At 53.6% G+C, this 27701-nt stretch overlaps 2 protein-coding genes across 2 annotated transcripts; one reads left to right on the top strand and one right to left on the bottom strand.

Moving 5' to 3' along the window:
• Positions 1-4932: 4932 nt before the first annotated feature.
• Positions 4933-14578, top strand: SPACA6 (sperm acrosome associated 6). The gene is made up of 9 exons (XM_045847285.1): positions 4933-5330; positions 5871-5948; positions 11960-12028; positions 12623-12646; positions 13008-13085; positions 13202-13311; positions 13725-13881; positions 13958-14162; positions 14480-14578. Exons 1-9 carry the CDS (start codon positions 5117-5119, stop codon positions 14511-14513), a joined length of 969 nt encoding a protein of 322 aa, XP_045703241.1. The 5' UTR covers positions 4933-5116; the 3' UTR covers positions 14514-14578.
• Positions 14579-17942: 3364 nt separating this feature from the next.
• HAS1 (hyaluronan synthase 1) lies at positions 17943-26624 on the bottom strand. Its single transcript, XM_045847251.1, has 5 exons — positions 26580-26624; positions 22917-23621; positions 21437-21662; positions 20690-20822; positions 17943-18832 (listed from the first exon to the last, which is right to left on the bottom strand). The coding sequence occupies exons 1-5, from the start codon at positions 26586-26588 to the stop codon at positions 18157-18159; spliced, it is 1749 nt and encodes a 582-aa protein (XP_045703207.1). The 5' UTR covers positions 26589-26624; the 3' UTR covers positions 17943-18156.
• Between the last annotated feature and the right edge of the window lie 1077 nt (positions 26625-27701).

Raw genomic sequence — 27701 nt, 5'->3', positions numbered from 1 at the left:
ACGGGCACTAAGTTCCAACCTGTACATAACATCTTCCCTCTCCTGCACCCTCTTCTTCCCCCTGGCTCTCTACTGAGAACGACGCTTATCCCCTCAGATCGTGGGCCAGTCCCCTGGGGGTCTATCTCCTTCACACCTTCCCCCCGGGTCACCTCCCAGAGCCTGCCTGTGCTCTGTCCCTCCGGCCTCCACACGTTCACTGCCCCAGCCCCTCCTCCCCATCCCCAGGGTCCCAGCCCCAGCTCAGGCATCCTCTTCCCCAGCCTGCCAGCCTCCACCATGGGGCCCAGCGGGGTCTTCCTGACACCCACATCTGCCCCTGCCCCTCCCCTCGCTCACAACCCTCTGGGCTCCTGTTCAATCTCAGGAAAAAGTCCCCAGCCTGGCCTCCCAAGCGCTTCCGATCCAGCCCCGCCCACCACCTCGGCCTCGTCTCTCCGCTCCCGGGCTCGTGTCCTCTAAGGCTCCAGTCAGCCTTGACTGCTGCGCTCCTCTCCCAGAACCGGCCCCGTTTCCGCCTCTGGGCTTCTGCTCAAGCTGTGCCCTCCGCCTGGAACGCCCCTACAGCCGCCCTCTCCCTCGGCCACTCAGATCTAACTTCTCCCTGTTGCTGGAGGTCATGCCACGAGCAAGCTCTGCCTCCTCCGCGGGTCCTTCGGGCTGTCTCCAGCTGGAAGGCTGCCTCCCGCCCTGGGCTCCCACAGCGGCCGGCCTCTCCCTCGCTCGTACCCCAGCACCCTTGGATTGGAACTGTCTGCCTCTGGGTCAGTCTCCTCCTGCAGACTGGAAGCTCTGTCTGCAAGGGCAGCTGTGGGTCTGATTCACCTTTGAGTCCATAGCGGGTGGATGGGTGGGGGCGATCGCGGCGGCGGCGGGGGAGGGAGGGGCAGGAGGCAGGGAGAGAGGGGAGAGGCGCAGACCCTGATGGGGAGGCGGGGGGTAATGGGGGGTGTGTGTGTGCGTGTGTGTGTGTGTGTGTGTGTGTGTGTGTGTGTGAGAGAGAGAGAGAGAGAGAGAGAGAGAGAGAGAGAGAAAGAGAGCGCGCAGCAGGCACAGGGCAAAGAGACTGGCCAAGAGGAGGAAGGAAGGCAGGCGCGGTGGAGGGAACGAGTCGCCGATCCCGGAGAGACGGGCCGGACCGCGGGAGGCGGAGGGAGGGAGCGGCGGGAGCACCGCGGGCCCGCCGCCTCCCGGCCCCTTTTGTCCCTTCCCTCCCCCCTGCGTCACGCTCCCCGGCCGGCCTCCCGCCCGCGCCCTCCCCCGCCCGCTCCTCCTCCCGGGCTGGATGGAATTTTTTCCCCTGGACCGGGGCCAGCGGCGGGGCAGGGGGAAGCCAGGCGCGCTGGGCAGGGCGGCGGGAGGGGCCGGGGCGGGGGCCCCCTGGGGAGGGGGCTGGGCCGCGGGGTCCCGGGCGGGGAGCTGGGCCGAGGCGCCCGGGGAGTCGCAAGGAGGGAGGAGGGTGGCGGGGACGCGGAGGCTGGGGAGAGGCCGTCGGGCAGCAGAGGCAGGCGGAGGATGGAGAGCAGCCGGCGGCCGTGGGCCCGAGAGACCCATCCCTGCGACGCGGGAGCCGCGGAGCCGTGAGTCTGCGGAAGGGGCGGGGGAGGGGCCCTGGGGCCGGGACTCCGGGGTCCCCGAGGGAGGAGGCGTCCGGGGGCCGAGGTGGCAGAGATCCTGGAGTGGGGGCGGGGGCAGGCTGGGGACGCAAGCTCCCAAATTCTTGGAGGAGGAGACTGGGGGCCTGGATTCCGGGGTCGGAGAAGGAGAGGGCGGGGAACACCTCCCGGATTCCACTTGGAGGAGACGTGGGCTGGGGTAGCCAGGCTCCGAGCTGAACGAGACAGGGGGCAAGATGCCCGCCCGCGCCCTCGGGGTAGGTGCGGGGAGAGAGTCTGGCTTTGGAGGTGCCTCTGGTGGCGGAAGGGTTAACGTCTGGCTGGAGCGGCGGGGGAGGGGCAGGGAAGAGGCTGCGGGGCTTTGAGGGGTCAAGGGTGAGCCGTGCCAGTGGGAGGGGGCCGCGGAGGAGGGGGGAGGTTGTCTGGGCTGCCAGACAGGCCAGGGTCAGCGGCGGGGGCAGGGGCTGTCTGGCGGAGCAGAGGCCCTGCATCCAGGCTCCCTTGGGGACCTGGGATTCCAGGCCCCAGCCCCCTCCTCCCTGAAACCTGGGAGTCCGCAACCCAGCCCCCTCCCTCAGAATTCCAGAACCCGAACCCCTAGCCCCCTTCACCCCAGGACCCAGGAGTCTGGCTTCCCGGCCTCTTCTCTCAGACCTGAGAGTCCACTCTCCGGCCCACACCTTCCACGAGACCCCAGAGTTCGGGCCCCCAGCCCCTTTCTCCCCAGAACCCAGGAGTCCCCACCTCCTCTTTTGCCCCAGCTGGAGTCCATCCCTACGGGGGTTAAGGGGCGGGGCCATCTGGTTGCCATGGTGCCAGACTGTTTGGGTCTGCTCTCTGACCCTTGGGGGCTCCCCAGGGTCTGCAGAGAGGGGGAGGGGGACCCAGACCTGGGGGAAGGCCCGCGCCAACCCCTTCCCCAAATCGGGCCTTTGGGCCCAGGGAGTTCCAGTATTCACCAACGCCTTGTCCAGTGACCTTGAACAAGCCCTGACCCTTCTCTCTGTGTCTCAGTTTCCCCAAGGAGAAATTTGCTGGGGAAGTGGGGAGATGGTCAGGTCCTACAAATCTTTAAGATTCTCAGCTTCCTCTCTCCTCTCATCCCCCTCCTCAGGCCCCAGGCAGCCCCGGGGCATGCTGGGAACCCAGGCCTGGGCTCTGGGCCAGGTTGTTGGGGGGGGGGGCGGGGGCAGCCTCCTCCCTTCCCCTTCCTCCCCACCTTGGCCTGACTCTCGCCCCCGCCGGAGGGTCTGGGAGGTTGGGAAGGAGGGAAGGGGGATGAGAGCTGGGACCGTAGACCCGTCTCTGGCCCCCGCCTCCCCCTTTCCTCCTCCGCCCCCTTCCCGCCTCTCCTCCCCCTCCTCAGCAGGTCGCTACCCCAGCCCTGGGCCCCTTCTCCAACCACCCCCACCCCACCCCCAGCTCCAGACCTGGCTCGGAGCGGCGAGGGGGAGGGAGAGAAGGAAGGAGAAAGACTGAGAGAGAGAAGGAGAAGGGAGGGAGACAGCAAGAGAGAAGGGAAGGGGGGGAAGGGAAGGGAGGAGAAAGACCTAGGAGGGAGGGAAGGAGAAAGAGGGAGAGGAAAGGAGAGAGACAGAGACCGAGGGAGAGAAGGAGGCAGAGATGAGAGATGGAGAGAAGGGGGAGGGGAGCAGGGCGAGGGAGTGAGACTGGGAAATTGAGGGAAGAGAATTGAGAGGGACAAAGACAGAGGGAGGGAGGAGGAGAGAGGGAGGAAGAAAGACAGAAGGTAAAGAAAAAGCATGAGAAGAGGGAGAGAGAGAAGAAAACGGGAGTCTGAGAAAGGCGCTGAGAGAGAAGAAAAAGACAGCGGAGCCGAGGGAGAAACACGCCGATGCAGGAGGCGGTGGGAACCAGGTGAGACCGAAGCTGAGACAGCCAGGCGGCCGCAGGACGTGAGAGAGAACCATAAAGATGGAGCTGCAGCTGGGGCAGTGAGCGAGACAGACAGAGAACTGGCCAGAGGGAGAGACCCCCAGGTGCACAGACTCTTAGCCCAGGGGTGGGAGGGTGGGTGCTGGGTGCCGCCCACCTGGGAAGCCTCCCCTCTCCCCCGCCAACACTGGCTGGCATTGACCAAGTCCCTGCACCTCTCTCGGGCTCAGCCTGCCCACCTGCAAAACGGGCGGGGGGGCGGGGGCGGGCTGCTGATAGCGCCCGGACCTCTGGGCTGAAATGGCAGGGACCCGGGGCAGTGTTGGAGCTCAGGGATCGTAGCTGTCGTCATTATAAATGATGAGAGGCCAGAACAAGGAATAAGAGAGGGGGGAAAGACCCAGAGAGGCTTTGAAGCTTTCTTATGCCCTGGCCCGCCTCAGCCTGATCCTGGATTCCCGAATCTGACAGGTGGGTAGGGAGCCTTCTTGCCCAAGGGGCCAAACTCCAAAGCAGGTGAGATTCCCTCTGACCCTGCATCCAGGGAGACAGGCCTGGCTGGACTCACCGGGCTGAGGGAGGAGGGGCTGGGGCCTGGACTCTGGGGACCTTGGGGAGGATGGGGCTGGGGGCCTGAACTCTAGGATCCCCCTTGAGGACGGGCCAGGGGACTGATTCCTGGGTTCCTTGGGGAGGAGGGGGCCGGGGGCCCGGATTCCTGGGTCCTGGCACCCACCCGTAGAACCGACCTTGCGGGGCCTTCGCCGCACACAAGCTCGTGTCTGTGGGTCCGTGTCGGGGGCTCACCATCGCAGCTGGGGCCTCCCCGGCCCTCCCCACCCTCCCTGGCCCTCCTGGCCCCTGTCTGTCTCCCCATCCATCTGTCTGTCCACTGGCCGCGCCCCCCGGGCTGAGGTAGGAGGTTGTATAGTTGAGGAGGACACCCACGGAGATCACTATACGGCCTCCTAGCTTTCCCCAGGCTGCGCCCTGCACGGGACGCCCACCCGGCGGGGACCCCCAGCCCCTGCCCCACCCCGCTGGGCTCAGGGGGCTGCTGCAGGGACCCTGGGAGGAGGAGCAGGGCTGTCTCTCCTGTCCTTGTTCCTTTATTGTCTCTCCCCTTCAGCCTCAAAGACTTCCTCTCCCACGAAGAAATCTCTTCTGCTTTCTCTGTCTCTCCATCTCTCTCTTATTGTGCTTTCCGATGTCTCTCCAAGTCTGTTTCTGCCTCTGAGGCACTCACAGTGTCTCTGCGGCATCTCTATCTCTGACCCAGCCCACACCCCATCCCAGGGCCTGTCCAGCCACCACGCACTGTATTGCCGGCCTCTGGGTCCCTGAGACCCTTTAACCTGTGAGGATGTCCAGGATCACAGGTGAGGTTCTTGGGAGCCTGGCATCCGGCCCAACCACAGCTTGAAGATTGCCGGCGTGACCCCTGACCCCTGACTCTCTGACATCCTTCCCTCCCTAAAAACCCCTAGCCTGACATTTGACCTGCAAATGAAACCTGACCTCTGACCTCATACCATAAGCCCCTCCCCATCCTACAATGACCTCACAAAGGTCACCAGCTTCTTGCCAACCCAAGACCCTTTGCAATGGTCCAGTTGGCTCCAGCAAATGCTGTCCCGTGCGCCATGATGGCCCTCACAGTCTTTGGGGCACCCACCTGGGCCTGCCTCTTCTGCTTCACATCCTACAGTGAGCGCCTCCTTGTCTGCCAGACCTTCGTGGGCATGGAGGGCCCCAAGCTCAAGAAGTGTGAGGAGGCGTTCACAGCTGCCTTTCAGCGCCTCCAGGACACCGAAATCAGTGAGGAGACCCCACCACATCCTCCAGGGCACTGGGGGTGTGTGGAGGGAGAGACCAGAGAGGTCTGGAGAGACCCAGGAAGGAGACAACAGACCAGTAGACAGAGATGGAGGACATAGACTCAAAGAAACAGGACCACAGAGACTGGGAGGGGGTGCAGAGACTCAGAGACAGAAGGATAGAGAGAGAGGACAGAGTCAGAGGCACAGGAGAAGAGAGACTGAGAAACAGATTCAGGGACAGGAGGAAGGAGACTGAGGGACAGACTCAGAGGAGACGGGCACAGGAGGAGGAAGACAGGGCAGGAGAAGAGAGACTGAGGGACACACTCAGGCACAGGGGGAGAGAGTAGGGAACAGAGACTCAGAGAGGGGACAATAAAGACTAGGAGGGCCAGAGACTCGGGGGACAGGCTCAGAAGGACAAGGATTTAAACATGGTTGGCCAGAGACTCAGACATAGACAATGTCTTGGAGACAGAATGTCCATAGGTGGGAGCGGGGGCTGCTTCCCTCAGCTTCTGCCCCCGCCCACTCCCAGACTATGACGAGAGAAGCCACCTGCACGACTCCTTCACCCAGATGACCCACTCCCTCCAAGAGGTGGCCACTGCCCAGGGTGAGTGGGTGGGGATGGCGGCAGTGGGAGATGTGGGCTTGGAGCCCCTGAGACATGGGTGTGTGCGCGGGATATGTGCGTCCCTGGAACGTGGCAGTGACCTAGGCGCAGATGGCAGTAGGTAGCCAGTCCCTTGTCAGGACATGATGGCAGGAGGGAAAGGGACAGTACAGAAAAACCTACGATCTGAAGCCATTTGGGATCAGGTAGGAGTTCCGACCTCGCTGTGCAGCTTTTCCTGATTATGAAGTTCTAGACATGTCACTGCCTCCTTCTCTACCTCACCTTACCTACTTGTAAGGCAGGACAGTCTCCCTGCCTACCAAGATGGCTTTGGAACTTAGTGAGGGGGAGGGGCCCCCTGACGAGATGACCTCATAGTCATGTAGTCCTCATGCCAGAGCCTGGAACTGCTGGGAGGAAGGGAGTCTAGAGCTCTGTTGGGTAGTACAAACTCGCCTCAGAGATCCGGAAGCTTATGGGTTCTTGTTGTTTTGGTTTTTTCCTAATTTTTTTAAAGATTTTCTTTATTTTACTTTTAGACAGAGGGGAAGGGGGGGCAGAAAGAGGGAGAGAAACATCAGTGTGTGGTTGCCTCTCACACGCCCCCCGCTGGTGACCTGGCCTGCAACCCAGGCATGTGCCCTGACTGGGAATGGAACCAGTGACCCTTTTGTTTGCAGGCCGGCGCTCTCTCCACAGAGACACACCAGCCAGGGCAGTGTTGTTGGTTTTTTGGGGTTTTTTTAATTAACCTTAGAAAGAGACATTGATTTGTTGTTACACTTATTTATCCATTCAGTGGTTGCTTGACCCCTGACTGGGGATCAAACCAAAAACCTTGGGACAATGCTCTAACAAACTGAGCTACTTGGCCAGGGCTACTCACAGGTCATTTCTACATCTACCATTACTTCTTGTTTCCTGCTTTTGCCCACCAAGCATTTTGACAAAGATCCCCAAAGACAGGGAAGTTTCCATCCATCCAGCAGGTCTCCAGGGGTCCAGCATGAAGAAGACTTCAGCTGTGATCCCCCCACCCCCAAGAAGACTTGAAGAACTCAGAGCCAGCTGTGGAGGGTGGTGCAGGACCCAAAAAAATGCCCTTCCCTCCCCTACAAGGGCAATGTCCCAGAAGGTTTTGAAAAGAAGGGAACAAGTGTCATCTGGGGCTGTGTATGGGACAGTCTGGAGTAGGGAGAGAGTGGAGGCTAGGAGGCCTGACCTGGGGTGGGGCCTGTGAAGATGGAGATGAGGTGATGGATCTGAGAGAGTCGAGGGCAGGACAGATGAGGCTTGGGTCTGATGGGCAGTTTGGGGAGGGGCAGAGGAGGCTTAGAGGACAGTGCCTAGGGTTTGGCTCCACCTCTGGGTGGGTGGTGGGTCATCCCTGAGATGGGGGTCCTGGGGGGGAAAGCAGGGGTAGATGACAAGCTGGGCTACAACCCAGGGACTCTTAAGGGGGACATCCAGAAAGTAGCTAGATTCATGGGTCCAGAGTTCAGCTGAAAGGTTAGAGACTTGAGACTCAGTCCTGTGGGCAGGGGAAGGACAGGGTGAGCTCTGAGTGTAGAAAGATCCCCTGGGGCCCTGTGGAGGACTGACTGGAGGCCAGGAGCAGCGGGTGCAATACGTTCAACAGAGATTTATTTAATGTGTCAGGAACAACATTGAGGACACAGCTGTGACCAGAACTGAAAACCACCTGCCCTCAGGTTGCTTATATTGCAGAGGGTGGGACCGACAATAAACATAATCAATGAAATACTGTGGTACAATACATCAATTGGTGAACAGTGCAATGAAGGAAGACAAAAGGGCAAGGGAATGAGCCAGTGGGGTGATCATTCTAAACAGGTTGGTCAGGAGAGGCCCAAATGAGGATGTCCAACTGAGCAAATACCTGAACAACGTGACAGTGAGGGCCTTGCAGAGAGTCTGGGGGGAAAGCATTCCAAACACGGGAGAGCCAGAGCAAAGGCCCTGGGGCCAGTGGGGCTGGAGGGGCAGCACTGAGGGTGAAATCGAGATGAGATGAAATCAGAGGCAGCAAGGGGCCACATCCTGTAGGACTTTGTAGGCCAGTGGTCCTTGAACCCCAGTGTACGTACCTTCAGAATCTCTCAGGAGCTTGTTAAAATGCAGAATCCTGGGCCTAACCCTCCATTTCTGACCAGTAGGTCTGAGGTATGGCCCAGACTTGTTTCTAACAAGTTCCCAGGTGATGCTGCTTCCATTCCTGGAACACATGTTGACAACATGTTAGACTGACTGTGACCTTGAGATGGGGGGAGACATTGGAGGATTTTAAGGAGAAAGAGACAGGATGTGACTAAGGCCATGTGGGACAAGGGCAGAAGCAGGGAGACTAGTGGCGGCTCAGACCAGTCCCAGTGGTCCAGATGGACCAAGATGAGTCTGAACTGAGGGAGGTGGGGCACCTTGATGGAGAAGGAAGGTCCAGGATTTGACCACGTGCTACACCTGCTCCGTCCATGGGAGAGGCTGTGTCTGCCAGACAATTATTTGTGTTAATTATCTTTCTAAAGGATATCCTCATACCAGCCCTGTGAAGTGGGGTGTTAGAGCCCCATTTTCCAGATGGGGAAGTTGAGGCTCAGCTGGACAGGGAGAACGGGCCCAGGAGATACCTGGACAGGACGTATGTGGGGTAAGGGCAATAAAAGAAGCAATTTTGGCTTCTGGGTCTCGCCCAGATGGAGAGTCCGAGAGAGGGGCATGCTGCCTTAGAGTGGATCTCAACAGTGGCAGGTGATACTGTTTGTGTACATGAACTGTGGAGTGGGTAGTGTGATATAGAGAGGAAGGCAGTATGCCCCAGGCACCGGTCACACATGGAGCCCAGGAGCCCGATCGGGCCACTGTCCTACCTTCTCCATGCCTCTGTTTCCCCATCTCAAACTTGGGAGTGATTCTTCTATAACACTCACTGTGTGCCAGGCACCATTCTGAGCAGTTACAGACATTATCTCATGCAGTCATTGAATGTTACCTGGCACGTAATTTGGGGTGGGGATGCTTTTATGTGGTATGGTATTAAATGTGCCCCCAACCCTGTGAAGTAGACACTGATATTGTCCCCATTTAATAAATGAGGAAACTGAGGATCAAGAAGGTTAAGGAATGTGGCCAAAATCATGCAGGGGGGTGGGGGTGGGGGGAGGTCTTGTGATGGATATCTCAGATGTGAGTCAGGTATGCTCATACATGGAAGAGCCAGGACTCAACCCCAGATCTTCGGAAACATTTGGAGCTCTTAACCATAGGCACCTCTTTTGAGAGACTTCACAATGTCAATCTGCACCACTTCGTGGTTCCCTTGGTATTTTTCCTGATCCTTGACCTCTGCACATTTCACTCCATCTCCCCTAGTTTGATTGACAGAGCACCCCAGTCTCCTGGCTCACTTGGTATGTCCTACGCTCACCCTCACCGTGAATCACTTGGTTTGGCCCATAGATATTTCTTAGATGACTCCTCCAACATCCTGGCCTTTCATTTGAGCATCCCACTCTGACCACATCCTCCTGATCATCCTGCCATCTCCAGACCACATGCCTGTTCTGTGGCCAAGAAGAGACCTCTAAGTCCCTAACTCTTCATTTTGAACCCACTTCCTGGCTTCGGTGCCCCTCTCTCCCGCTTATACCCAGTGATCATCACTTCAGCCGCTTGCCAGTATCTTCCATTCACTCCCTTTAGGTATGGTTGTACATCACAGGGGGCCTGTGATGGCTGAAGCAAGTGAGAAGTTTTTTTCTCCCAGGTGAAATAAGGCTTGGCATGGGCTCTTACGCCTAATGAGACAGCTCCATTTTCTTGGGAACCCAACATCCAGCTTTCTGCTCTGCCATCCCAGGGTATACCCTTTGTCTCTGGGTCTTATGTGACTGAGAGCTCCAGCCATCAAATACAGGTTTCAGGCAACAGGATAGAATAAGGGAAAGGAATGGATAAGATGGCACCACTTTAAGGCTACTTCCTGTGATTCTCAGAAGACACTTCCACTTGTATCTCCATAGCCAGGACTTTGGTCACGTGACCATAACTAGGTCACATGATTGCAGCTAGCTGCAAGGGAAGCTAAGAAATGTAGTCTTTGCTAAGGGTGTTTTTCTGGCCAAAATAAAGTGTTTTGTTACTAAAGAGAAAGATATTTGGAGGGCACTGGCAATCTCTACGTATTAGTTTGCTGAAGCTGCTGTAACTACCAGAGACTGGGTGGCTTAAACAACAGAAACTTATTTTTTTCTCAATTCTAGAAGATGGAAGTCCAAGACCAAGGTGTCGGTGTCAGCAGGGTTAGTTTCTTCTGAGGCCTCTCTCCTTGGTTTTGGTTGACCATCTCTCTCTGTCTTCACATGGCCTTTTCTGTGAATCTCTTATAAGGAAATCTGTCATATTGGATTAGGACCCACCCTAATGATATGTTATTTTAATTAGCTAAGTACAGTTAGATTCTGAAGTACTGGGGGTTAGGACTGAAACATACAATTTGGGAGGAACAGTTTAGCCTAAACTGATTTCCACATTCCTGGTTTCCAGAACAACAACTACCACTAAATCAATCCAGCCATCCACTTTGGAAAATGTCACAAAACCTTGCAGTTTAGAAGCCCTTACAATGGTCAAAACTCAAAACACCCATAAATGAAAGAATGACAGAAGAGTAGAAATGAATTGAGGTGGGGACTATGGAGAGGTGGCAGATAGATGCGCTGATTAAAAAGGGTGGCTGTTTCTAAACTCCAGCTAATTGTAGCCTCATGGAAATTCTATATCTGTGTTACAGCTCTTCCATTTTTTTTTTTTAATTTTTAGAGAGGATGAAAGGGAGAGAAACATCTGTCAGTTGCATGCCCCCAACTGGGGACCCTGCTTGCAGTCCAGGCATGTGCTCTGACTGGGAATCAAACCAGTGACCTTTCAGTTCGCAGGCTAGCACTCAGTCCACTGAGCTATACCGGCCAGGGCTCCAATTTAAAAAAAAAAATAGATGCCAAACATTCTCTGTGACTTTCTCAATTTTACAAATGGTAACTGGGTCACTTTTTATTCTAACACTTTCCAGACTAAACATCACACATCCAAGTGATAGGCTTGGGCCACAGGCCACCATGAGTTGTAGTCTCCATCCCAGTAGGATACTGGATCTTTATACATAATTACTGAGCACTTTCTGAGACTCGGGGCCTGCTCCTGGGTTCTGGGGACACAGCAGTAAAGAAGGGTATGTTTACTTAAGAGAATGACTTTAAATGATCACCATATATATAAAGTAAATAATTACAAACTGAAGAGAGCTCTGAGGCAATGAATGGGGGACTAAGACAAAAACAGAACTCGATTAAGTTAGATTTGTGGTCATGAAAAACCTCTAAGTAGATGGCACAAGATATAACACAAGCTCATGAACGCTCAAACCCGTTTATAACACACTTATGAGAGTCACCACTGCCCATGTATGTACGCATATGTACGCACTGCCTATATAAGACATGACATGAAGGATGAATAGGAAGGGGGTAAAGAGGTACTAGAAACAGAAGCCAGCATGTACAAAGGCCCTGAGGTGCCAGAGAAAACGTTGCTTTTCCAGTTAGAAGTGAAATATGGACGAGGAATAGATTAGAGTGAAAGGAAACGGCGGCACCTAGGTAACCTCGGTGAGGAATTTGATCTTTATCCTTTCCTTTCCCCTTAACAAGGTAAACACAGATAATACAGAGAAGGACTTCCATCGGAGAGAGGGTCAGGAGGCAGAAGGAAGGAGATTGGGGATTTGTCAGCCTTCCTGGTAGGGTGGGAGGAGGTAAGAAGAGATGCTGTATATACCGGAGATATCAGGGGAGAGAGGGGCTGGGGAAGGGACACAGACACCATGACAAGGAGGCCAGTAGAGCTCGCCCGGGCAAGTAGGGAGGAGGCGGGGCGAGGTGGGGGGGGCGTAGGAGGAGCGTCCTCACCACAAGGCCCCCCTCCACCTCCAGGGTCCTTTGAGGTGGCCTTCCTTGATGCCGCGGACCAAATGCGGAAGGTCATTACACAGCTTAAAGAAGGTAAACTAGATTCCATCTCCTTCCCGCACGTACACACACAATTAGGAAATCCGAGCCCTAAAACGGCCACCCGCTCCCTTCAGGCCAATCCCCTGGTGGATCTCTGAACCGCTTTCCTTCGGTGGGATGCAGGCTCTTCTTTCCCCCTAGTGGGCCGCTCGGCATGTGGCCCCGCCCCTTCGATCTGAGGTTTCTCCCCAGCGAGGGTCCTTCTAGGCCCCCTCGTGTCCCAGGTTACCCCAGGTCTTTTCCGGGATCTCTGGCTCTGGCCCTGAGCACTCTCTTAGAATGGGCTACTTACTTTAGGCCTGGACACACCTCTAACTGGGGCCCCGAGAATCGCCGAGGGTCTAGCCCCGTCCTCTCGGTGGAATATACCAAGGCCGGCCCCGGCTCCTTATTGCGGGCCTCCGGCCCTTAGATGGCCATCAGCAAACTTATGCCTGACCTTTAAGTGGAATTCTGCAGGCCGGGTCGGATCCCCAGGTGGAATACAACAGGCCTGGTCCCACCCCCTCCGAGGAAGGCAGACGGAGCTTCAGGTGGGCACCTCCCTACGCTTCCAGGGTAGTAACGCTTCCTATCTCTCCACAGTCCCGGCCTGCATCCCTCCCTGCGGTAAGAACGTCATTCAAAGCTCAGAATTGGCGGGAGTAAGGGACGAGGTCAGGCCGGAAACAACGGACTTCGAGTGAGACTGAAGGGTTGGGTCTCAAACACGAAAGAGGCCGGTAAACCCAGGAGAAAAGTCAAGCAGGCATTGCTCACAAACATCATAAAGGGTGGATCCCAAAACCAAAGCAAGCCAATAAAAATCTTAGAGTCTGGAGAGAAGTGAGAGTCAGCCAATGAGCGCAGGGAAGGCGGGGACCAGAGTCTGGCTGGTGGAACCCAGGGAGGCTCACAAGACCCTAAGGGACCGAGGGACCCGGGCTGGGGAAGGCCAAGTAGAGCCCACGCCCTTCGTTCCCGCCCGCAGGACTCCAGGAGCTCTCCCGGCGTTTCCGCTGCCACGGGTGCTACTCCACGGTTTGCGACCTCCCGCTGGACTGCCCAGGTGAGGGGCGGGGCCTGCAAGGGTAGGAACCAGAGGCACTGGAGAAAAAGAGAGCTGAGATGGGGGAGGGACGTGGTCTGGGACGGGGCCCAGGGGTGACGCGGGCTCGTCTCCAGTTCAGGACGTGACAGTGAATCGGGGAGATCAGGCTATGTTCTCTTGCACGGTGAACTTCCAGTTGCCAAAGGAGGAGATCACCTATTCCTGGAAGTTCGCAGGAGGAGGTGTGAGTCGGGGCGTGGCCAGTGTGAGGGGTTTAGGAGGCGGGTTAGGCTTCCTAGAGGATGAGTCAGGACGCAGGGGTGAGGCTAGCGGGAGCTCGGTAGGATTTCAGGCTTCGTGCTAGAAGGGGATCCCGGCATTTAGGGGAGGGATCTCCGCTCACGGTGCAGGATCCGGGCATGGGGATTTTGCATAATGGTTTAGGGAGCGTGAGCAAGTTTTAGGTCCCAGGGGGCGGGGTCAAGATTTAGGAGGCGGAGCTATGCACAAACGACGAGTGAGAGCAGAGACCCGAAGGCGTGGCTTGATCGGGGGCGGGGCTAGTGCTTTAAGGGTAGTGAGTCCCAGCCCAGAGAGTCTGACCTGGGTTTAGGTCGGCCCTGCTCCTGCTGCCGCTTCAGCCAAAGTGTTCCGTAGGTCCGGACCCAGGACCTGGCCTTCTTCCGAGAGATGCGGCGGGCCCATGGATACCTGGCCCGGATCCGGCCCGTGCAGCCAACGCACCACGGGACCTTCTCGTGCGTGATCTCGCACGATCAGCGCCCCCTGGCGCGACTGTACTTCTTTCTTAATGGTGCGGATGGGGATGCGCGGAAGACTGGTCTGCCGGGGGCGGAGCTTGCGTCCCGCTGACGTGCGCGTCCCCGCAGTGACTGGTCCGCCTCCGCGTGGGGAAACTGAGCTCCAGGTCTTATTTCGGGAAGTGCTTCGTTGGGCGCCGCGGGAGACGATCGAACACTGGAGGCCTAGCCTGGGCGAGCTGCTGGCCAAGCCTGGGGCTCTGACACTGAGCAACCAGTGCCTGCTCGCGGCCGCCGCCGCCTTTGCTTCAGCCGGTGTGACCCTGCTGGCGTGGTGAGTTCCCAAGACCCCGGCTCCCAGCATCTGGCGCTCTCCTTCTTCCAACCCGGGTGTCTAGCCCCCTCGTTTTACAGACCCAGGAGTCCAGCCCCCAACTCGTCCTCCCACAAACCTGGGAGTGCAGGTCCCCGGCCCCTCCTCCCTCAAACCCAGGAGTCCAAGCCCCTCCCCCCAGTCCCCACTCCCGCAAACCCATGAGTCCAGCCCCCCAGCCCTTCCTCCCTCAGACCCTGGAGTCCAGGCCCCTATCCACCATGACTCAAGTATCTGCTCCCCAACTTATCTCCCCCACACACATTTTATTTCCCCAGGATGTTCTTTCGATGGTACTTCAGTGGCAACTAATAAAGGTATCTTTCTCTTCCCTATCCTATCTCCATTCCTAAAATAAAGAATGTATTTTAGCTGTACAGATGGTTTCATCTTTGAAGGTGGTTATTTCCAATGTTGGTAGGGGCAGGGGCAGCATACCCCAAATGTGCCCAGAGGTCTGTGCTTCCACAATGACAGTGATATGAGCTGTCACAGTTCAGGCCCTGTGTTGAGGGATTGAAGTGCAAGCCCAGACCGCTCCCCAGATTTCTAGCAGCCTCTTTGACATTTCCAGCTGCAGAAGACACCCTAATCGTGATTCTTCTCACCCTTTCTAGGACCTGGCTCCTGCTGTTTCCTGCCTAAAATAACGTTTTCTCCCTTTTTTGTCCAGTTAACTCAGTTATGAATTCCCCTGAACAACCTTTACTTGTATTAACTAATTCCCATGACAACTCTGTGCAGCCAGCACTGAATTTATTGGCCTGATTCCACCTCCATCTCATCCATCCCTCCTCCTTTACTCTCTAGTCCCACCCGGAGGCCTTTGCACGTGCTGTTCCTTGTACTTAAAATGACTCTACCTCATTGCACAGGTCCCAGCTTATCGCCCTGTTTCAGCACATTCATGCACTTGCACCTAATGTGAACTTATTTTTTTTATTTAGTTTTGTGTCCTCCCCACCTAAAAGATACACTCCCTCTGGGCATGTACTCATTCTCATTCACCGATGTCTTCATTCACTCCGAATATTTACTGAGTGTTTACACCAGGCGTTTCCACGGTGCTGTCGAAATAGCAGTGAAGAAATCAGAACGGATGAAAATCTGCACCCTCGTAGAGTTTAGATGCCAGTGGGCAGTCCACCTATAAACAAGAAAATGAAGCAAGATAACAGGCATTAGGTCATATAATAACATGTGCGATGGAGAAGTGAAAGCAGGGAAACTGAGATGGGAAAGGTTTGAGGGGATGAAGGGAGCAAGAGGAGCTTTGAAGAAGGCCTCACATTTAAATAAAGAAGGGGGTGAGCCCCGGCCAGATGACTCAGTCGGTTGGAGCTTTGGAGCGTCTTCCAATACACCAAAAGGTTATAGGTTCAATCCCCAGTCAGGGCGCATACCTAGGTTGTGGGTTTGATCTCCATCTGGGTCTTGTACAAGAGGCAACAGATAGATGTTTCTCTTTCACGTCAATGTTTCTCTCTTAAATCACTAAACATCCCTGGGTGAGGACTTTAAAAATAATAGTAAAATTAAAAAGGGGGTGAGATCTAAGCCATGTAGGTCTTTTTTTACTTATTGATTTGAGAGAGAGAAATATTGATCTGTTCCACTTACTTATGCATTCATGGTTGATTCTTGTATGTGTCCTGATGGGGATCGAACCCGCAACCTTGGCATATATGGACGATGCTCTAACCAGCTGAGCTACCTGGCCAGGACTAAGACACAGCTTTTTTTTTAATTACCATTTATCTCCCCACACACTCTTCCACCTCCACCCACCCCAGTTCTCCCCATCTGGGTATTTGTGTTATGACTGTTCCAGCAAAAGAAATGGAGAAGCAAAGCCCTAAGTCAGGAGTGTGCCTGGTTGTGTGTGTGGCAGCGGAGGAATGTGGGGACTGGCAGTGCAGCTGGTACAGGGCTTTAGGAAATGAGTATGTGGTGAGGTCATGGAGAGCACAGGGCTCCAGGTCACGCAGAACCTTGGCCACCGTAAGGTCTGGATTTTCCTCTGAGCTCATGGGTGGTTTTTAACACAGGAAAGTCATAATTTGATTTGATGGGCACTATATGGATAGCAGAATCTGGGAGCAAGAGGGGGAGGCAGTGATCCAGGCATAAAATAGCAGCTTTGGGCCAGGAAAGAGATGCAGCTTGGGGACAAAGTGGTGACGGTGAAGGTAAGAAATAGTTCCAAGATCCATCCTGAAGAGAGAACCAGTAGGATTTGCTATTGAATCAGAATGTTGAATAGGAGATAGAGAGAAGAGTCAAAGATCAATGGTCAAGGCAACAATGATGTCTAGTAGAACCCTCTGCTATGGAAATGTTCTAGAATAGATCTGCAACGTCTAGTGTGGCAGCCTCCAGCACACGTAGCCCTGAAGCATATGAAATGTGGCCCCAGTGCAACTGAGGAACTGAATGTATAGTCTTTTCTATAGTTTTAACAATAACATCTAAATCACCCTTCCTCTGAACAACACATCACAGAGGCAAGTGTCTGGGTATCTTTTAACTGTTGTTCACACTCTGTTTCCTTAACTAAGAGCTCCTGGAAGGCTGACGCTGGCCCTTTGTCTATTTTACTATTTGCAAAACTGGCCAAGGGTGTGGAATTCAATAGATGCTTGGTAAATGTTTTTTGAGACTGAATCAAAAAGTGAATGAATGGAAAAAAATGGAACGGTCTCATGCAGTAGTGGCTACTGTTGTAAACAGTGCAGCTCGAGCATATTTGGCCTGAGCAGCTGGCAGGTTGGAGTTCTGTTTACTGAGGTGTGGAGACCTGCAAGAGGTTTCACAGAGATGGAAGAGAAGGATGGGGAGCACAGATCAGGAGCTGAATCAGGTTGTTCAATAGCCACGTGGAAATGTCTTGGCGGCAATTTGGTATTCAAGTCTGGAATTCAGGCACGTGTTCTCATCCGAGGATGAAAAAATTGAGTCCCTTCTCCCCACATGGAGCACGAATGAGGTATTCAGCACCATAATACTGGGTGTACAGAGGAAATGAGTGTAGGCGGATAGGAAGACAAGTTTCCCTGATGTTAAGCAGTGGGCAACATGAAGAGGAACCCAGGAAGAAAATAGAAAGCATGATCACGGGCATTCTGAAAGCCAAGTGAAGAAAGCATGTCAAGTGGAAGGGGTTGGCGCTGAGCACAGACAGTTCACCCTCAGTAATGAGGGAAGGTGGCCTGTGTGGGCTCAGGTGCAGATGAGTGAGGATCATGGAGGTGGGGCCTTGGAAGGTTTTCTTCTTGTCACTTCTGTTTTCTCAGTGAGATCAACTGAGGCTGGGAGAGGAGGTGCTGGGGGTTTGAGGAGAGAAGGTACGAGTTACCCTTCTTTGGAGTGGACCAGGAAAACCCCATCCACATACTGAGTCCGATTGCAGTGGAGGCTCCGTTAGTAACTGAGTGAGGAGTTGAGAAGTTCCACCCTCACAACAACCCTGACCCCCTGACCCACAGGATTAATACTCTCATTTTCTTGAGAGAACGGAGGGAGGAGGGTATCCTGTCTACTTTCAAATGCCTGGAACCCCAGACTGAGCCAGGAGTCCCCAGTTCTCAACCATAAAACCCCCTCCATTGAAAAAAAAAAAAGGGTGGAGAGGCTCAGAAGAAAATAAATAAAATTCTTTATTATATCCTAATCACACAGTACAAATGGAGATTAAATAAGAGCAGGGAGAAAATGGGGACCCCTTCCCCCTACCTCTAAAAATCCACACGCTGATCAATAAATACCCCTCCCCAGAGACCCAGAATTCCCAGCCCCAAAATAGTCCAGGCTGAAGAATCTTGAGTTGACCCCCCTTACTTCATAGAGGAGGGAAACTGAGGTCCAGAGAGTTTACCCTTAAGTTCGTCAGTCCTGGGACCTGATTCGTTTCTTGTCTCCCGTGAAGACCCGTGTGTCAGCACCCGCGCACCAGAACTCATACCTGGACGCGGTAGCCCCCGGCCCGCCGCCGGCAGAGCCTCCTCACGCCCACCCAGTAGAACGTGAGCATGAGCACCCAGTACCCAACGTAGGCGCCGGCCCCAGCCGCCAGGTGGTAGGCCTCGGCAATCCTGGACTGGCCACTCCAGTCGGCTCTGGCCTCGTGCACCACACTGCGCACCAGGCCCCCGAGCAGCAACAACGCCCACAGGGCCAGCGGCAGCATAGGGACATAGTTGGCGGCCAGCTTCCTCCGGCCTGAGGTGCCCCAGCCACTCTGGTTCATGGTGGCCAGCGCCAGGAACTTGGCAGGCAGGAGGCCTCCCATGTAGAGGGGCGCGTAGAGTGAGAGCAGCAGCATGCGCGCGCAGCCACGCAGCCAGGCGGCGAAGGCCGCCTTGGCCAGCGCCACTCCCTGCACACAGAGCAGCACCCACAGCAGCGCCCACGGGCGGCCCGCGTAGAAAAGCCGCAGCACTGTGGCCGCCACGAAAAAGGGGAAGAGTCCCGAGACCACCGCCTCGTAGGTCATCCACGCATGATGCCGGTGCCACCACAGCGCGTTGTATAGCCACTCGCGGAAATACGACTTGGACCAGCGCGTCTGCTGACTCAGCCAGCGCAGAAAAGATGAGGGGGTCTCCGAGTAGCAGCGGGACCTGGAGGTGTACCTGGACAGGTGAGAAAGAAGTAGGCATTAGCATGGCTTTCCCTAGGGACAGAAATCCGGAACCAGAATTGGCCACTGCACGTGGCCCCTGGGCGTTTTCTCAACCTCTCTGAGTCTCACTGTTATCATATATACCCTGGTGTTAACGATGGTCCCTACCTAACTGTGAAGATTCAATGCCAAGTTCTTAGGACCAGTATACAGCGCTTGCTCAGTAAATGGCAACTACTATGTGCTTCTGTGTAATCAAAGACTAATAACACAATTGCCATGACTCATATCATTACGGTTACTAACATTATTACTAATACGGTCACTAATCTATCATGAATACTCTTGTGCTTACTGTTATTGGCAGGCCCCACGGTGAGGAACGAGCCAGACATGGTCCCCACCCAGAACAGCACAAGTGTTGGACCTACTCAAGGGAACCATAAACCTCCCTTCCTGTGATCACTAATCAAGCCCTACTGGGTTTCCAGCCACAACCACACAAGGCTAGCATCCCTTTGGTGGAACGCCACCAGATGGCCACCGGCAGTCAGTCTGTTTGGAGGGGTCAAACTGTTCTGTCCCCACAGGCATTACTTAACAGTGTCTGTCCAACCTCCTTCCCCTGTGTCACCTGGCATCCTCAGTGACCTCCCTGCTAACCCCCTTGGCCCCTGCAGTCTGTACTCGAAACATCTGCCAGAGGGATCCTATTGCAACAACATGTCAGCCCTCTGCTGAAAACCCTCCCTCGTTTTAGGTCAAAGTTCTTACCCAGGCCCCCAAGCCTTTCACGAGCTGACTCCCTGCTCACTCTGTCCTCCTCTCCTGACACTCTCCCCCTTGCTATCCCTCCAGTGGCACCATTTTCAGCTGCCATCCCTGTCTTCCTCCAGCACCCTATCTAGCATTTCATTTCTGATCTGTATACTTCCTATTGCCCTTCCTGGTTTTATTTATCCATAGCTTGTTCTACACTTTTCTTCTTGTCTGTCTCCCCAATCAACATAAGCATGAATTTGTGTCTCATTTGTTAATTGCTGTATTCTCAAAGCTTAAAACATTGTAGGCCCTTGCCCTGGCCAGGTAGCTCCGTTGGTTAGAGTGTCGTTCCAATATGCCAAGGTTGTGGGTTCAATCCCCGGTCAGGGCACATACAAAAAACAACCAAGGAATGCATAAATCAGTGGGAAAACAAAGTGATATATCTCTCTCTCTATCTGTCTATCTCTATCTATATCTCTCAAATCAATAACTACAAACATTAAAAAACACTGTAGGCACTTAATATCTGTTGAGTGAGTGAATGCATGGGTTTGGTTTACCCCAACTTCTTCCTGGCCCTTTCTAGCTTTGTAGAAATCACTTTCCCCTGCTCTAGCCCATACTCCTCTGAGTCTCGTGGAATTACATCTCTTCCTGAAGCACTTACTCGTTTAGGCACTCTCCTCCTCTGTCATGTAATTCTTCTCGCTTGCTCCCTCACTGGTTAGATCCTATTCTATCTATGTATCTCTTCCCCTTCCCCCTTCACCATACAGTAACAGTGCTGCCATGGTAATCTGTGCTCCCTACAACAGAGCTGTCTCACCCACATCATGTTGTATCTTCTAGGCAAGATTCCCCACCCTCACCTTGCCTCCCTTGGTAGTACATTGACTCACATGATTCAATGCAAATGCTGCCTCTGCCCCTATGGTTTCGTCCTCTCTTCTCTAATGACTCACTTTTAAGAGCCCATTGTCCTGCAAGTTACTTTGAGCTTGGAGAATCCCCCACCTCCCCACCTCCCCCCTGCCACACAGACACATTTGTTGAGATAATCTCGTCTTCACACACATTTGACTACCCATTCTCCTCAGCTTACTTGGTGGCGTAGCCCATGCTGAGCATGCGGTTGGTGAGGTGCCGGTCATCCCCAAAAGTGCAGTGGGTTCCCAGGAACTTCTGGTTGTACCAGGCCTCAAGAAACTGCTGCAGGAGGTTGTTCCTGTATAAGCCTTGGGGGGGGGGGGGGCACAGGTACAGGAGTATCAGCCTCTGCTGTCACCAACACCATCCCCATTTCTATCTCAAACTCCAACTCCTCTCCAATTCCAACCCTATCCCTAATCATTTCAGTCCCATTCTCGGCCCTATTACCAACCAAAACTCCAGCCCCTATCCTATTCTGAACCCTAAATCCTTCATCAACCCCACTCCCATCTCAGACTTGTGCCAATCCTGTCCTTGACCCATGTCCACTTTAACAGTAAATTCACTCCAGCCCCTTCCCCAGTCCCGTATCTATTCTCTGCCCCAACCCCTACTCATCCATATCCAAAACCTGTCTTCAACCCCAAACCTGGCATCCCAATCCTGACCTTTACTCCAAACCCACTATCTCTTTCCCCAAACTCCCCCCTTAAGCTCAGTCCTCATCAGCACTCTTTCCTCAGCCCATTCCCAACACCAAACACCATCCCCACTTCCAACTTTCAACCTTATCCCTATCCCCAATTCCTGCCCGAGCCCCATCTTTGTCCACAATCTGAGTCACATCCTCAACCTGTTCTGGCACCCCTTCTCCCTCTCCACCCCATCCATAGCCCTCCCAGACCCTCTCCCAGCTCACCTAGGGGACCACTGATGCAGGACACACAGTGGAAGTAGCTCTGACAAGCCCGTTCAACATTGAAGGCCACCCAGTACCGCAGGCTGCTTAAGAAGCTGACCCAGGAGTCCAGAGGGTTAAGGATCCTCACATCTCCGCCAACAGCCCCTACCCGGGGATCCTCATCCAGCACCCTCACCAACTCCAACAGTGCCATTGGGTCCAGCCTCGTGTCTGAGTCACACACCTGCGGGTTAGAAGAGGTCAGGATCAGGCCAGATCCCTGAACAGAGCTGGTGATGGAGGGAAGGGCACCAAGGGGTGGTGAGGAGCTGGGACACACTGCAGCGAGTTTGAACATAACCTTGAGTTTTTAGTAATCTTCAATGTCTAATCACATTTTAAGATGACCCCTAACCCTCCCCAGACCTATGCTGTTGCATAATACCCTCCTCTGGTGTTTGGGCAAGACCTGTAACATTCTTCTAACCAACAGAAGATGGCAAAAGTTATGGGATATCACTCCCATGATTATATGACCTTATATGGAAATGCAATGTTTTGCAATGTAATTAAGGCCCTCATCTCTTGACTGTTAATCAAAGGGGATTATACCTGATGGGCTGAACTGTCAGGTAAGCCCTATATTTATAAGAGGGTCTAAAAGTCTGAGACTTTCTGTTGCTAGCCTAAAAAAGGCTAGCTACCATGAGTTTTATGACTGCTGGGCAGGGGGTGGGGGGGAATGAATTCCATCAACAAATACATGGGCCTGGAAGAGGCCACCTTGCCACAGATAAGACTGATTGCAGCCTGGTGACACCCTGCACACAGGATCCAGTTAAGCTTTGCCCAGACTCCTGACCCACGGAAACTACATGTGTTTCATTTCAAGATGCAAAATGTATGTTTATTTACTATGAAGCAATAGAAAACTAATGCAATGCATTAATGAATGAATCGCCACATTGAATGATGAGTGAATGACTAATGAACAAATGAATTTCTATATTGAATAAATAGATAAATGGATGAAAAAATAAGAGAATTTCAACACTGAAGGAAGAGAAAGAAGGAATTACTTCTTCTCATTTTAATGAATAAATGAATGAATGATCTCCACATTAGATGGAGAGATAGACTTACGAATGAATGCGTGAAGAAAAGAGTTTCTACATTGGATGAAGAAAGAAAGGAATCCCAGTCAGGGTACATGCCTGGGTTGCAGGCTGTGACCCCCAGCAACCACACATTGACATTTCTCTCTCTATCTCCCTCCCTTCCCTCTCTAAACATAAAATAAATAAAATCTTTCAAAAAATTTTTTTTTAAAAAAGAAAGGAATCTCTTCACTGGGTAGATGAATAGATAAATAAAGGAACGTATGATCTCATATTGGATGGATGGATGAATAATTAAAGAACTACACTGAACAAAGGCCTCGGGGAAGCGGGATCTGGGCTGTTAGGGTCACGATGGGGTTGGGGCGCCTTCCACTCACCTGCACGTAGTCCACCGAGTCGCCAAGCGCTTTGAAGGCGGTGTACATGACCTCGCGCTTGCCTCCCCAGCGCTGCGCCACACACACGCACCTGTGCGTCCTCACCAGCGCCTCCACCGCCAGCCGCCCGGGGTCCTCTGCCTCCACTTCCCGGTAGGCGCCCTCGCCCACCGCGCCAGCTGCCGAGGGTTCCCAGGGCTGATGGTAGTTGCCATCCCAGACATAGGTGGCGGGGTCCTCCTCCGCGAAGATCTCGCGGAACATGTCAACCATGTAGAGGTCCTCTGCGCGGTTGCCATCCACCACCATGAGGACGCGCAGCCGTGTGCGCGGGTACAGCAGGGCGCGGGCAGACGCCAGGCACTGTCGCAGGTACTCAGGGTCCTCCTGGTACGCGGAGATGGTCAGCGCCACACTGCGCGCCGTGGCCGCATCCAGGGGCCCCCGAGCCGCCGCCTTCCGCGCGGCTGCCGCCACCCGCCGGTGCTCCAGGTACGCGAACAGGCTCTGAGCCACCAAGTGCGCAGAGAGGAAGGCCCCGTAGAGTCCGAAGGCTAAGAGGCCGTAGGGATCGGAGGCCAGCGGCACGCCGGCAGCATAGGCCCAGGTGATGAGGCTCAGGATGAGCAGCGCGAAGATGATGGTCAGCACCCTCCGGGCCAGGCCGGAGCACTGATGGACTGTCCGGCTGGGCTTGGTCATGTCCTGTTGGAAACAGAGAGAGGGAATAGCAAGGGGAAAGGGCCCTTTCCGGAAGGGGAGACCTCCTGGATATTCCCCAAGCCAGAGATAACATCCCCGTTTTTGTAAAGAAAATCTCCTGAGAGCTGCAAAGTTATTTTCATCAGTTAAAATAATTGTGGCAGTTATCAAGGCCAAAAGCCTGATTATATTGATTCGAATACGTCTTTTTTCTATCTCACATTTTAACAGCTCTTAAACCCATGAGGGTTACACTCAGTGGAGCATCACAGTGTAATTAACAGGGCCCCCCCTTTCTTCGTGGCACATAAAATGATTCATCTCACAAAGGTTCCTTAGTGTTGAAACAATAATAGTAAAATAATATACTATACATCTAAAAGAACAATGCAGGCCTGGCTGGTGTAGCTCAGTGGATTGAGTCCAGCCTGCAAACCGAAGAGTTGCTGGTTTGATTTCTAGTCAGAGCACATGCCTGGGTTGCAGGCCAGGTCCCCAGCAGGGGGCGCACAAGAGACAACTACACATTGATGGTTCTCTCCCTCTCTTTCTCCTTCCCTTTCCCTGTCTCTAAAAATAAATTTTAAAAAATATATTTTTTAAAAGAATAATACAACACGGTATGTACCAGGGGCTGCTCTAAGCCTTTTAAAACACTAACTTATTTTAAATCTCACCACAGGTACAATTATTATCGCCTCCATTTTACAGATGAGTCACACAGGTGCAGCAACCTGCTCATGGTCACACCTGGAAAGTGGAGGAGGCAGAATTCAAACCCTAAGAATCCAGTCACTAAACCACAAACTAGTATACTGGGCTTACTCCTCTGGCGAGCCCTGCAGGACCAGGTAATGTTTACAGCCACCGTACAGATGGCAAAACTGAGGACCGGTGAGCCAGGAGGAGTGGGTTGCTCAAAGTCACAAAGCTCACCAGGGAAGGAGGGTTTTCTGATCTCCCACAGATGTGGGCTGGTTTTCTTTCTTCACTCCTCCACTCCCTGACAGGCCCAGGTGCCGGTTTGTGAGGCTGAAGAGGCCAGAATAAGAAGGGAGGGGTACCTCCATTTTATTGGCTGTAAAGTGGGGATTTAGCCCGTTCCACGTGCCAGGCACTGCTCTAGAGAGGGAGATACTGTTACCTGAGGCACAGAGAGGTGTGTTCTCTTGTCAAGGTCCCTGGGCAGCCTGGCTCCATTGTCCTCCTCTAGGTTAAACTGCTTCCTCTGTCACCAGGCCCCACCTCGTGGGTTTATTACTGGTTAAATGAGCCATTAAGATATAGAGCTGTGTTGTTCAACACAGGAGTCTCCAGCCCCATGTGGCTACTGAGCCCTTGAAATGCAGCCAGTATGACTAAAGAAATGAATTGTTCATTTTATTTAATTTAAACTAATTTAAATTTTAACCATGATCCTCAGTTCAGTTCTTAGAAAGTTCTTAAGTGTATGTGGAAGAAGTAGGATCTTGTGTTCTTTTCAACTGTAAATCTTACGAAACGTCAGCATTTCCATTGAAAATACTGAGTATGACTAAAAGAAAGTAAAATGTCTCATTAATACTTTTGTGTTGATTACATGCTAAAGTGAGAATATTTTGATATATAGCACACTGTATGTCCATGGCCCAATGCCTGGAGACTTTCTCATGATGGCCCGCAATCTAATGCTGGTGTTTACATTTTTAAATGATTGGAAACAGTCAAAAGAGGAATCATACTTTGTGGCATGTGACAATTATATGGCGTTCAAATTTCAGCATCCTTAAAGCAAGTGTAACTGGCATACCACCATGCTCATCTGTACGTATTGTCTGTAGCTGATTTCACAGCACCAAAGTTTAGTCACAAAAAAGACCATATGGTGGGCAAAGCCTCCAATATTGACTATCTGGCCTTGTACAGAAAAAGCTCGCCAGCCCCTGATACATTGGGTTAAATAAAATGCATTGTTAAAATTAATTTCACCTGTTTCTTTTTACTTGCTTTAGTGTAGCTACTATAAATGTTTAAATCATGTGCTCACATTTTGTTTCTAGAGGACAGGGCTAAAGGTGGAGCTTTTAGCCTGGTGCAAGTAACCACGCAATATTAACAATTATTATTACTTCCTCCTGCTCTGTGCCTTTGTCCCAAACCGAGCCCTGCCTGAGTTTCTGGGGGTGGCCAGATTTATGCTGGAAATCACCAAGGTGCGTGGGCATCCATCCGCAGGGTTTAACCACAACCACATCAGCTATGGACACACACACACAGGCATATGCTCACATGATGAGGGACACACAGAGGGTGCCCACAAAGGAAAACACCCGTGTCCTAGAAAATGCCCCGGACACCTGTTCTAAGGCAGAACTTAGTGATCCTGAGACCCCCCACGAACAGCCACACAGGTGAACTTGGGGATATACGCCTCGGCAGAAAGGAGCAACACCGGGAAGAGGTGCACACAAGAAAACAGGTGCCCACACCGACACTCACCTGTGGGTCTGGAATAACAGGACAGAAATAGTGACAGTGGAGTTTTGAACCATATGAAATTGCCATTTTTTACAGGTTAAGGGTGACTTGACTTGAACACGTAAAAAATTCAGGCCCACGTGTCAAGCAACTACCTCTCTCTCCGCCTTTCTCTCTCTCCCTTTCTCCCTCTCTGTCTCCCCCATTTATTCCCTCTCCCAACCCCACTCTAGCACACAGACATTCAGATTTATAGCAACAGGAACATGGACGTGTCACATGTCACGCATAGACGGGATGGCCACGCACACACAGGACCCACACACTCACCCTCGCGTGGTCACTGTCGCACACAGATGGTTGCTGTCACACACCTGAGCCCATACAAAATTCTCCAGCACACGCGGTTGTCCTGCACACGTGGTCGCACACCTGGTGGTGTCCCCTCCACCCCTCCCCGCAACCCAGTCCACAGTCCCCCACACGGACTCATCATGCACACACCTGTCTCATGTCTGCGGGTCGGCTGGGCGCTCTGCTCTCCTGCTGCTCTCCGAGTTTCTCTGTGGCCCGAGAGCTGGGGGGGCATTTGAAGACAAGTGCTGGCGGGGGCGGGAGTAAGGGCTGACGTCAGGGCTGAGCTGGGCCAGGGGCTGTGAGGTCAGGGACGCCGGGCAGCCCCACCCACTTCCCGCCACTACCCCGCTCCCGCTCCCCCTGCGCCTCTCAGACGGGCTTCCCCCGTCATCACCGCCCTCCCGTCGCCTCCTTGGTCTCACCCTTCACTCGCCTCCCCTCTCCAGTTTTCTCATCTCCCTTGTCCCCTATCCCTGTGTTTCTCTCCGTCCCTATCTCTCCGCATCTCTTTCCTTAACCCCTATTTCTCTCCCCTCCCCCATCCCCAGCTCGCCTCGCCTCTCCCTTCTCACCCTCGGCAGCGCACCCCCAGCCCAGCCACATCCCCTCCCCTTCTAGCCCCAGAATCCGGTCTGGGTTGGGTCCCCCAGGGACTTGTCTGGGGAACTGGCAGATGGAATAAAACGAACACACGTGCATGACTGTGGGCGTGTCTGTGCCCGCTGGGTTGTGAGGCACGGCTGTTTGGAGCGGGAGCTGTGAGAGAACGTGTCCCATCAGCGCGTAACTGACGGGGCCATGTGTGGGCGTGGGTGTGGGCGTGCGTGCGTCTCTGCCAGTGGCTGAGCAGGAGGCCGAGGCACTGGTCTGTGTCCCCAGGGGCCTGGGGGTAATCTCAGGGTTGTTGCTCAGCTGTCCCAGGGAGCTGCTGGGGGAAACTGAGTCAGCCTGAAGGTGCAAGTGGGGGGGCGCCTGTGGCATCTGAGCCCCCAGTCCCTCAGAACCAGAAGATCCATGCCCTTCTTTTAATGATTATTTCTGTCTCCTCCTCTTACCATAAAACCAGTGTCTCTCTCCCTCCCTGTGTCTGTGACTCTAATGCTTTAAGATTTTTTAGATTATTCATTTATTTACTTATTTTTACTAAGAGGGAAGGAGAGAGGGAAAGAGCAATGTGTGGTTGCCTCTCACATGCCCCCTGCTGGGAACCTGGCCTGCAACCCAGGCATGTGCCCTAACTGGGACTTGAACCCACAACCCTTGAGTTCG

This window comes from Phyllostomus hastatus, unplaced genomic scaffold, assembly GCF_019186645.2.
Source record: "Phyllostomus hastatus isolate PE091 unplaced genomic scaffold, TTU_PhHast_1.1 phas_contig_549, whole genome shotgun sequence".
NCBI classification, from domain to species: domain Eukaryota; kingdom Metazoa; phylum Chordata; class Mammalia; order Chiroptera; family Phyllostomidae; genus Phyllostomus; species Phyllostomus hastatus.
This window is presented reverse-complemented; position numbering and strand designations above follow the sequence as displayed.

What these genes read in the sequence shown, in the direction of transcription:
- SPACA6 (XM_045847285.1), top strand. Translation starts at nt 5,117, where the DNA reads ATGGTCCAGTTGGCTCCAGCAAATGCTGTCCCGTGCGCCATGATGGCC. An exon ending in CCTCCAGGACACCGAAATCA is followed by an intron (nt 5,331 to 5,870) that starts GTGAGGAGACCC and finishes GCCCACTCCCAG; the next exon opens with ACTATGACGAGAGAAGCCAC. An exon ending in AGAGGTGGCCACTGCCCAGG is followed by an intron (nt 5,949 to 11,959) that starts GTGAGTGGGTGG and finishes CTCCACCTCCAG; the next exon opens with GGTCCTTTGAGGTGGCCTTC.
- HAS1 (XM_045847251.1), bottom strand. An exon ending in ACTCGGTGGACTACGTGCAG is followed by an intron (nt 21,663 to 22,916) that starts GTGAGTGGAAGG and finishes TCTAACCCGCAG; the next exon opens with GTGTGTGACTCAGACACGAG. An exon ending in CTGCATCAGTGGTCCCCTAG is followed by an intron (nt 20,823 to 21,436) that starts GTGAGCTGGGAG and finishes CCCCCCCCCAAG; the next exon opens with GCTTATACAGGAACAACCTC.